Raw genomic sequence first — 10,469 nt, 5'->3', positions numbered from 1 at the left:
TCCACGGAGGGTTGCGCTGCTTTATTGGAGCATTTACTGGAGTAAACAAAGTTTTGTGTGTGTGAGAGAGAGAGGGTCTGCGAGAGGGAGGCAGACCACAGAAACTAAAAGTTGTTTCGGATTTTATATATGCTGTATTGACAGTTTACGCCAAAGCTCTGTTTGTTGGTCGCGTGCGTGCGGTGTAGCGGATCCTGGCGTAGGCGATATAGGCAGCTCTCTGGGGCGGCACGACGTGGTACCTGCATGAGAGCTTGCATGCTATTGATCGGAGAAAGGTGCCCCGAATTGTGCCACCCTTCACAAAGCTGGCAAGATCGCAATTTGTTCCTAATAGGCTACTCAGCCTTAAAGGCCATATTGTTAGGATTATGGATGTTCATAATGCATTCTTACATTCTAAAAAAGAAGAAGAAAAGATAACCATGATAACAGTATAGGTAGCCTACTACACCATGACAGGATCACCTCAGTCGTCTTGAGAAATTTTGAATCAACGATGTAATTGCTGGGCAGATGACAAAGTAATTGATGATTTTGCATCAATGAAAACAAGGGAGGGAGGGCTACATTTTTTAGATTAGGTGTAATAGCAGCAAGCTGCAATCTGTAAGTATTCTGCCATTTTTGTATTTATTTATTGGCTCTATAATTACATTGTGCAGTTTAAATTATGCATATATTATGTAAATGTTAATATAATTTTCCATAAATAATATAGGCCTACATAGTTCCTTAATTTATATATTCATTGTCTGTTTATTTTATTTAAATGAATAGTTCACCCACAAATGAAAATTCTCTCATCATTTACTCACACTCATGCCATTCCAGAAACATGGCTTTCTTTTTTAGAAGAATATTTCAGCTCTGTAGGTCCATAAAATGCAAGTGAATAGTGGCCAGAACTTTGAAGCTCAAAAAAGCAAATAAACGCAGCATAAAAGTACTCCATAAGACTCCAGTGGTTTAATCCATGTCTTCAGAAGCGACATGATAGGTGTGGGTGAAAAACAGATAAAAATGTAAGTCCCTTTTTACTCTATATCTCCACTTATGCTGTGTTAAGGGGCTCCATGTTGGATCTCACCTAGGGCACCAAGTAAGCAGAACTGCCTGTCTCTCTCAGCCTGTGTGTGTGTGTGTGTGTGTCAATATGAGACCAGAGTGAAAGAGATCGAGATAGGGGAGCGCAAGGTTGCTGTTCAACTGAAATTGAAATGTTGAAATTTACATTGTTTGTCGTTCTTATCCAATGTCTTTTTTTATGTGGCTGTTTTGCTGTGGTAGTCTGAACAGCTATTTGAAATAACTTGCCGAAGTGATATGGAACTGTTATGCAGTTGGTTTACTGAAAGGTTGCAGTTATCCCCTTTGAACATTCCTCAACCAATCAGAATCAAGCATTCAACAGATCTGTGGTATAATATCTTAAATAGCATTAATCTGTTTAGATCATTAATTTCTGGTCTTTTTATATTTTGTATTATTAACTCGTCAAGATACCACCCCTGGAGTCGTGAGTTTGAATCCTGGGTGTGCTGAGTAACTCCAGCCAGGTCTCCTAAGCGGTTGCTAGGGAGGGTAGAGTCACATGAGGTAACCTCCTTGAAGTGGTTCTCGCTCTCAATGGAGTGCATGGATCACAGAGATTAGCATCAGGCTCCACGTGCTGTGAGTCTCTGCCATGTCATGCACAGCGATCCACATGATAAAATGCGGATTGACTCAGAAGCAGAGGCAACTGGATCCTCAAACCGGATCAGATCCTCAAACCGGATTGAGGTGAGTAAACTTGAGGTGGTGAGCATTCCAAAATTGGGGAGAAAAGTGGATTAAAATATATATATTTTTAAATTAATTGTCAAGAATTGTATACACTTTCATGTAGTACTAAAGGGTTAAACCAGCCGAACAAACCAATATTTTAAAACACATGCATTGTTAGACAATGTGTTGTGGCACATATGTTTGTGTTTGTTAAATAAAAAATAAAATAAAAATAACGCCCGAACAGGGACTTGAACCCTGGACCCTCAGATTAAAAGTCTGATGCTCTACCGACTGAGCTATCCGGGCTCTTACAATCTTCTAAAACGCCCCCTATTTTACTGTTGTAGTGTAGTGTACTTATTAGCTAACTAGCATTTTATTTAACTAGCGTCTCATATGAATTTATATACATTTAACCAACTGGATTGTCTAGCAGATGGCGGTGTATTAAAACTTAAGCAGCAAGCAGCGTTTTTTCAAAAGTACATTTATATGTATTCTACACCAAGCATTTGATTGCAAAGTGTTTTCTTAATCGATTCCCAAAAGTTAAATATATATAATTTGCTCAGACTGCAACATGATTTATGTTGCGTGTGAAAAGGGAGCTCAACCAGAACACGTATGCGTTTTACTAATGGGCTGTGTCTAGAAGGTAACCCCCGGAATCCTACACCTCGCGAGGCATTCGCTGTTATTAAGGTTGGGTTTAGTGTTAATTTAGAGGTAGAGTTTGGGTTAGGTTTAGAGCTACGTGTAGGGGTACTGTAGGACTCTAAATAAATAAAACGCAGTAGGCTCGTCCGAGATGAGCAATATGCGCAGCACCGATAACTGATGATCACCGCGAGGTTACAAATGTGTCCAAGTGTGGTCCTTGCTCTGATGCCATGCTGATGTATGCCAAAACAACTCTAGTGACGGCACAGCTCTCTCCTCGACTGCTCTGAGTCAAGGCATAATAGGATTATTTTTTTATGTTTGATCTTTGTAACTCTTATATCATGTTTTGTGTGTATACATTTTGTGAATATTCCCAACAATCTGACAGTGCGATATTTTGAATGATTGATATGCAATTGTTAAATATTGATATTTTTTTCTAAAATACATGCCTTTATTAAATACAAATGGATGAAAATACACGTCTATGGTAGAAATTAAATGACATTTACATTGAGTGTCTTTTTCATAATAATTATTTTCATAAAAAATAAAAAAAGTATTTAAATATATCCAATTATCTGCAACAGTGCATGAACTTGAATACTCTCTTTGATATTTGGAGGTGATTTTAATGTAGTACTGGATTATAAATTGGATATATGGCCTCCACAATCTGGTAGACCAACTCCTAATTATGTAACCAAGTTTATGGAGGGATCTTTCTTAATTGATGCATGGAGAAAATCTCACCCATCACAAGTATCCTTTACTTGGAGTAATAATTCATTATCAAGTCAGTCTAGGATTGATTACTGGCTTACATCCAAGGATTTAGAAAATATTATGTCTGATATAATATCTCCATTTTCAGACCACAAGGCTATCTCTAAATTATCTTAAATAGAAAATCTTCTTACTGGAAACTGAATAATTCAGTACTACAACATAAATTAGATAATCACCAGTATAGAAAAATGTATCTCATTTTATTGGAATAAAGCAAAAAATGATTAAAAAAAAAAAAAAAAAATTACTGTAGCAATTGGGAGCTTCTTAAATTTGAAATTGGAAAATTTCTTAGGAAATAGTGCAGCGAACTAGCAAACATTAGGAAAATTGATGAGGATAAAATTTTAGGCAAACCTTCCGTATTATTATTATTAAAACAAAGAGGAAATGTCTGAATTGGACAAAGCAGAACTTACTGAGCAGAAGATTAAATTAGAGGACATTTACAAAAGAAAGTCTGAAGGAGCTTTTATAAGATCTCGAAGAAAATGGCTTGAAGCGGGCGAAAAGAGTTCTGCCTATTTTTTAGACTTGAGAGACAAGCAAAAAATCATTATATTTAACAATTTAATATTAATGGTGATATTGCCGAGCACCCCCAAATAATTGCTAATTTTTGTTCTGAGTTTTGTAGTAATCTATACACCTCTACATTTTGTCAACATTTTACTAATACGTTTGTTGAGTCCTTGCACAACATAAAGCAGCTTAGCATTGAGGATTCTAATGTATGCGAAGCCCCTTTTAGATTACAAGAAATTATTGATGCCATAAATGATTTGAAAAATAATAATTCTCCAGGAACAGATGGTTTAACTGCTGAATTTTATAAAGCATTTAGTAAGACCTTAGCTCCTTTTTGTTTTTTTTAAACTCTTAAACCCTTCTCCAAAGCCTCAGTTCTTTACCTTAATATCAATAAATGTGAGCTGCTTCCAGTTGGCAACTGCGTGGAGTCCTCAATCTGTAACATTCAAGAGCGTAATGGGTTAAAATTGGTGCCCCTCCAAGTTTGCCCCAATTATTGAAAAGACACGCAAATTTCTCCCCAAAGATTCTTTCTCTGGAATAACGGCAATATTTTGTATAGGAATAAATCTTTATATTTTCACAATTGGTTTAAGAATGGGTTGCTGTTAGTCAGTTATTCAATAATTAATGGACTTTGAGTTTGCAGACTTTATCTCAAAATACATATTATTAAAATAATTCAATGGTTAAAAAGGCTATACCTGCTGTGGTGGGTATGCTTTTTAGAAATGGTGTCTGTGTGTTTGCACCGTCTGTCTGTCCTCCCAGACCTGAAAATACCCAAGTTGATTCGATTTGCATTTCCATGTTAAAATCTAACAATTATAAAATTAGATCCTTATTTCTGAAAGGGAGTATCTCTACTCATGTTATTTTCTATTGGAACAACCTCTTTAATAATGTAAACTGGACTCAAGTTTGGTCGTTGCCCCAAAAATCTCTCCTTAGAAATAAGGTTAAGGAATCTCATACAAAATAAGAGTCTATCATACAAAGCAATTTTTACAAAAATGTAAAAGTGATATTGATATAAAATGCTCTTTCAGCGAAAGTTCTACTGAAACTATTTTTCATATAGTTTGGTCCTGCCAAGTTACACAGTGTTTTTTTTTTAAAAAATATAAAAAAATAAAACGTTAATACCGCGATAACTGCCTTTGATCTCGTAGCGGCTGGTCCACTACGAGAACTTATAAGTGCTCAAGTTGGACAGTTCTATCACTCCTCCCCTAACTGCAGCAGACTACTCTCGTCTACTTTCAAACGCGAGACGTATGGCATCTCAAACAAGCCTAGTGTGTGAACAGTAAATGTGGCTCTCGCGAGACCTTAGGTAATTGGCGGTTACCTTCTAGACACAACCGAATTAATGGGCTGGCAAGTAACCTACCCCCTTCCCTGGGTGACCGGGTAAATCCCACAAAGGTCAGATTTCAAAATCAAAAGAAAAACAAAACTTATATATGGAATTAAGTAATGGGATAGTGCTTAATTAACATTAACAACAAAATAAACAATAATGAATAACAACGGAACATGTAGGCTTCATGTAAATGGCACATTTTTTACATATACGACACAGACATGTTCTAGACCGTTTTATCGTATTCACTCTCATAGTATTTTGTCTTGGAGTCTAGTCTCAGTGTATCAATAATGCTCTTTCAAGTTAACTTAAGAAAATGACATGCAAAATTATAACTGAACAGAATTTTAAATCTCAAATTGCCAGGACTCACTTTGTGCACAAATATCCAAGTGCTAAATCATAGATCCTAATGCATATCTTGCAAAATTACTGTGCAAGGTAAAAAAAATTAAAATAATCCTCTGAAGAAATCATACTAACAATATTTTAAAAAAATTGCTCTGCATCTATTTCAGAAGCCCTTGACCGAGACACTTAAGAGCATTTCTACTTAATGACATAGACCACAAATAACTCAAGAATAGATTAAAATATTTATTACATTTTATAGAAAGTCCATAAAAACAATGAAAATAATTATATAAAAACAACAACACATTTTACAAAACTTATCCAACCATGTGCATTAAACAGTGACATCTATTAAATCACAAATTCAAGTGCAATTATCTTTATAAATGCTTAAAAGACATTCTGTGTATAAAAACAAAAGTAAACCATGAACATTTTCAGACCATACAAAAATCTAAAATGCACAAATATGTGAGGGGGAAAAAACAAAAACATTTTGGATATGAACGTTATCATTTTAGATATTTAAAAAAAAAAAAAAGATTATGTAAAAATATTTTTTATAAAAAGGTTAAAAAAAAAAAAAAAATCGAATAATTGAACAGACTGGCACTGGTTATAAGATTTCTTCGTTCATCGATCAGATTTTCTGGCATAAGAGAGAATGGATGATGCACCTAGAAAACATAACATGAAATTAGAAACTAGATCAACACACACAGCGCACAGGCACAAGGCAGCATTTATGCAGACGGACATGCATGCTGTTGTGTGCACATACAAAAACCACACCTGTGTGAAACAAGACCAAACCGAATGTGACTGATCACACAAGATGGTTAAGTCTTTTTTGAATTCCGTTGTGACTGGTTAATATGGAAATGAGGCCAGACCATCACTCACCTAAAAGGTCAGGTGTAAACTGGTGCCAAACAACTCAAATACAGCCAGGTTCTATTTTCTAGAAACCACTTCTGCTGATAGCTCATCGTATCAGGGAGGCTATGCCTCCTGTTCTCTCTGGGGACTGTAAGATGGTAAGGTCAGACATCATAGAACGTTTTGGATCCTGTCACCGTTCCCCCAGTGTTAATAGGGATCCTCGTAGCCCAAAGAGACTAACAGTCTTGTGTACTCAGTTACAGATAAAAGGTTTAAAGTTGTTGGATTTCATTTAGTGTTAGAAAGCAAATTAAAACATATGTTTTTTAGGGCTGGGAAATTTAACAAGTTAATTACTACAATTATTAGTTGAGTGTTTAAAGAATAAAAAAAACCTGTATGCAATAATTACAGCATTAATTGTTTCCACTTCCGGAGGCTAAAATTGGCATTTATAAATTTTCAAGGAGGTGCACACATGCAACTCGACAGCACATGCTAGCACAGAAACTGAGCAGTGTGCGCTTATTATGTGTGATGCATGTCCCAGACAAGGCACAATTGGAAGAATTATGTGTGACATCATGATCATCTTACTTGAACCGCTACATCTCCACTACTAACATCTAAATGGGTCTAAAAAGCCAGCTAGCTATTTGTCATCAAATTTCATAAACTTAACACTACCTTGATTTCTTTAAATTAGGTGTGGAGTTGGACTCCCATTTATTCTTTGTATTTTCTACTGACGCTTTTATTTTTGGGGTGCTTTCAATTCTTTTACTACTCTGATTTTTTTTTAATCAATTCGTATTTGTTAAATAAATGTATTTAAACAGCAATAACAATCCAGGGTAACAATGCATTGTGCACTCTAATGTAATGTGTGTTTAAATATGTAACTGCATACATTCCAGTGTGGTTGCCAGATATTCAATCCTGAAATCATTATGCATGACTAAGACGTATTTTCATTATCTAGTGTCTACCATCAGACCTTTAGGTGACCAAATTTCAATTTGGTTTGTATCTGTATGTAAAGTGTTTAATAATGCAATATTTAAGTTTCTCTTGCCAATAAAGCTTGATATAAACATTCTACTCATTTGATCATATTATTAAAAAAGTCCACTGGAAAACAGCAGAATATTTTGCCAAACTTTTAATTATAGCATGCCCACTGATTTTATGGCATGCAAGCATATCATTTTATTAAAGATTTATACCTGTAGAAATGTGTCAACTCTATTTGAAAAAAATAAAAAAATCTCTTTTAAATTTAAATATTTCAACAATTAAAAAAAAAAAAGAAAAAAAAAAAGACTATACTTGTAAGTTCTTTAAGACAAAGTAAATATATTTATGAATGCAATTTAAATGTACCATGATTAATCGTGATTAAATAACAGAAAACGGTGCAATTAACTATTTGATAATTGGATAAACCAAATTGGATTTTTAGTGGAATTCACATCAAATTTATTCATGTACTGAAGAACTGGTGCATGATTACACAGACAGACTCCCTAGAACAGCAGGGTGCATTATTAAAAGTCTAGTGTGAAAATGTGAACTAGTTGAAACCAAGGACACCATACATGTGAGTGATTAAATAGGTGATGTGCTTTGTCCAGTAGAGAGATCAGTGTAGATTGTAATCCTCAACAGGTTGTTTCTTTTAAAAGGAATGTTTTCGGTTCATAATTAAAAAAAAAAAAACTATATCGACATAATTTGTGGCATAATATCATTTACCACATAAAATAACTATGAAGCATCCCTCATTTAATAAAACAGAAATAACTAAAAAAATGGAAGATAAAAAAAAAAAACTACACAATGTGGGTTTAAGCAGAAGTGTTAAGCGCATATTTTGGTTAAAGCACTTCCATGAATTATTCAGTATCAAACCCACTTATTATTTTACATTGAAAAGTTGTCTAAATCAAAATTTTTGACAAAGGGGCACTTTTCTTGAAATATGCAATCAACACATTCTTTGCGTGGAGTTTGCTCCATGTAAACAGCTCCTTATCTCGTATCATTATGTTTATCATGGAACATATAATGCCAGTTAAACGGCTAACTTTTACAAGACATCTTACACATATTACTGTACACAGACAAGGTTAAGTCAGGGACAAGTAAACAGTTAAAAAGGAGGTAATCAACATTTGCCACAAATGCTGTGGATAGAGCTCAACTTCTATTGAACCTAAAACAAGCAACACTACACAATTCAGTCATGAGCTGAATTTCTTTTGGCCTCGCCTTACCTGGACGACTAGCTCCCAGACGCTGCTGGACGGTCTCCAGGTGTTGAATATACTCTGTGAGGGAGCGTTCCTGATCTTGGGACGAGCTGCAGGAGCGGTCAGCTGGTCCCAGCACAGGACTTGGGTACATTCTTGGATGGAAGGGTATAAAAAAAGTTGAATTGAAACTGATATTTTAAGTGAAAACGGTCACTTATGGTTCCAAGTGGGGAGAAAACAACCTAGAACACCACTGAATACACCATTTATAGAAATAAAAGTGTCTGGCTGATATGATTAAACCAAAACATTTCACCTATTGTGTAGTCTAAAGGGGGATTTGATAGGTGGCACCAGAGATGAGACCACACCCCTTTGGGTGAAAGCATGATCACGGGTGGGTGGAGATTCCAACGCGGCACCGGTCTGCTGTGGCTTCAGCACTTCAGTCCTCAAAGCAGAAACTGAGAGAAAAGCAAAGGCGACATGAATTTTGACTAATCAATAAAACATCTTAAATCACCTCTAGAAGAGAATTTTAAAGGGCAGCCAAATGTTTGTTTCCTACAAGTACACAAACTGAAAAAATGTATAATGCTGCTGTTGAACAAGTGATTGAGAGACTGACCAGTACCTTGTCTGGTTCCATGCATGTTAACTATGGCACTGCCAACTGAGATTTTCCTTGTAGCTCTTTGCCATTTCCTGGTGAGGAACTTCAGTCTATAAAAAGGACAGAAAAAAGAAAATCATCTAGGGATGAATAAAATTCCCAGTACCAAGTCGACACTAAGATGAAAAATGTTATGATATCAGTCTTTCTACAAATTTAGTAATACGGAGTATCGATACGGAGTCTGACATACAAGCACTCGGTGGTCAAATGCACTTTGGGTTCAAAATGCTCACTTTGGCGAGTTGTTATATGCACAGTCATTTATTTATGAAGTAAAATGTAAACAAATGTCAAAATATTAGACCAGCAGACCATTGAGCATGCATACTGGGGCGGCTGTGGCTCAGGTGGTAAAGCAGGTTGGCCATTAAGCGCAGGGTTGGTGGTTCAATTACCGGCCCACATGACTCCACATGCCAAAGTGAAACCGTAAGTATTTTATCATTTACGGACTGGCCCCATTCACTTCACTGTGAAGTGCCTCACTGGAACTCAGATTTTTGCCCTTTTTTTCTTTTTATATTTTTTTGTTGGTAATCAGCATTATGCCACAAATGCTGAAGATTGAGCTTAACTTTTATTGACTTTTTAACTTAGCTTTTAAATAATGGAGCATATTTAACAGCATATCAGTCAAGAATCATTAAGTTTGATGCATCAACTACTAAAATCAACCAACCATCAATACATTCTTTTCTTTTTTACATGTCTGTGATTTAATTAAGTCAACAAACTGAATGTTAAAACTCCAGGACACATAGTAAATGTGCTGTATAGCTATTTTCCCTACCTCGAGATAGCAATAACTACTCTGACAGATGTTCTGAAGCGATTTATGGGTCTGGAGACTTGTGATTGGCTCAAAGTTGGCTGTGCGCCCATCCGAGCTATAAGCGCAAGGGTAGCCTGCTCGCACTCCCGGAAGCCACCCAGCAGCAAAAGCAGATAACGCTTCTGATACACCAGTGACTTTCTGTAACTCTCCGCTCGCAGGTATCTCTCATAGAGCCGCTGCACCTACAGGGAGCAGGATGGAGAAATGCTGTTGAAATACACACATCCTTACTCTGAAATGCTCTCAACAAGTCTGAGTTTATTAGCTAAACCAATGGAAAAAAACACCAATGATTGCAACACAAAAGAAAGGCATGAGTTTTACACTGTGAAACTCTATAAA

At 35.9% G+C, this 10,469-nt stretch overlaps 1 protein-coding gene and 1 non-coding gene across 2 annotated transcripts in view; both read right to left on the bottom strand.

Moving 5' to 3' along the window:
- Positions 1-2,006: 2,006 nt before the first annotated feature.
- On the bottom strand, positions 2,007-2,079 carry trnak-uuu (transfer RNA lysine (anticodon UUU)). The gene has a single exon. It is a non-coding gene; the product is annotated as a tRNA-Lys (tRNA).
- Positions 2,080-5,806: 3,727 nt separating this feature from the next.
- Positions 5,807-10,469, bottom strand: part of pcnt (pericentrin) — an 84,606-nt gene continuing 79,943 nt past the window's right edge. Inside the window, exons 50-54 of the mRNA XM_052129734.1 lie at positions 10,083-10,309; positions 9,251-9,339; positions 8,933-9,080; positions 8,638-8,768; positions 5,807-6,156 (exon numbers count right to left, since the gene is read on the bottom strand). Coding sequence (XP_051985694.1) covers positions 6,113-6,156; positions 8,638-8,768; positions 8,933-9,080; positions 9,251-9,339; positions 10,083-10,309 — 639 coding nt within the window. The 3' untranslated portion in view covers positions 5,807-6,112. The remainder of the gene's footprint in view (positions 6,157-8,637; positions 8,769-8,932; positions 9,081-9,250; positions 9,340-10,082; positions 10,310-10,469) is intronic.

This window comes from Xyrauchen texanus, chromosome 7 (assembly GCF_025860055.1).
Source record: "Xyrauchen texanus isolate HMW12.3.18 chromosome 7, RBS_HiC_50CHRs, whole genome shotgun sequence".
In the NCBI taxonomy this organism is placed as follows: domain Eukaryota; kingdom Metazoa; phylum Chordata; class Actinopteri; order Cypriniformes; family Catostomidae; genus Xyrauchen; species Xyrauchen texanus.
This window is presented reverse-complemented; position numbering and strand designations above follow the sequence as displayed.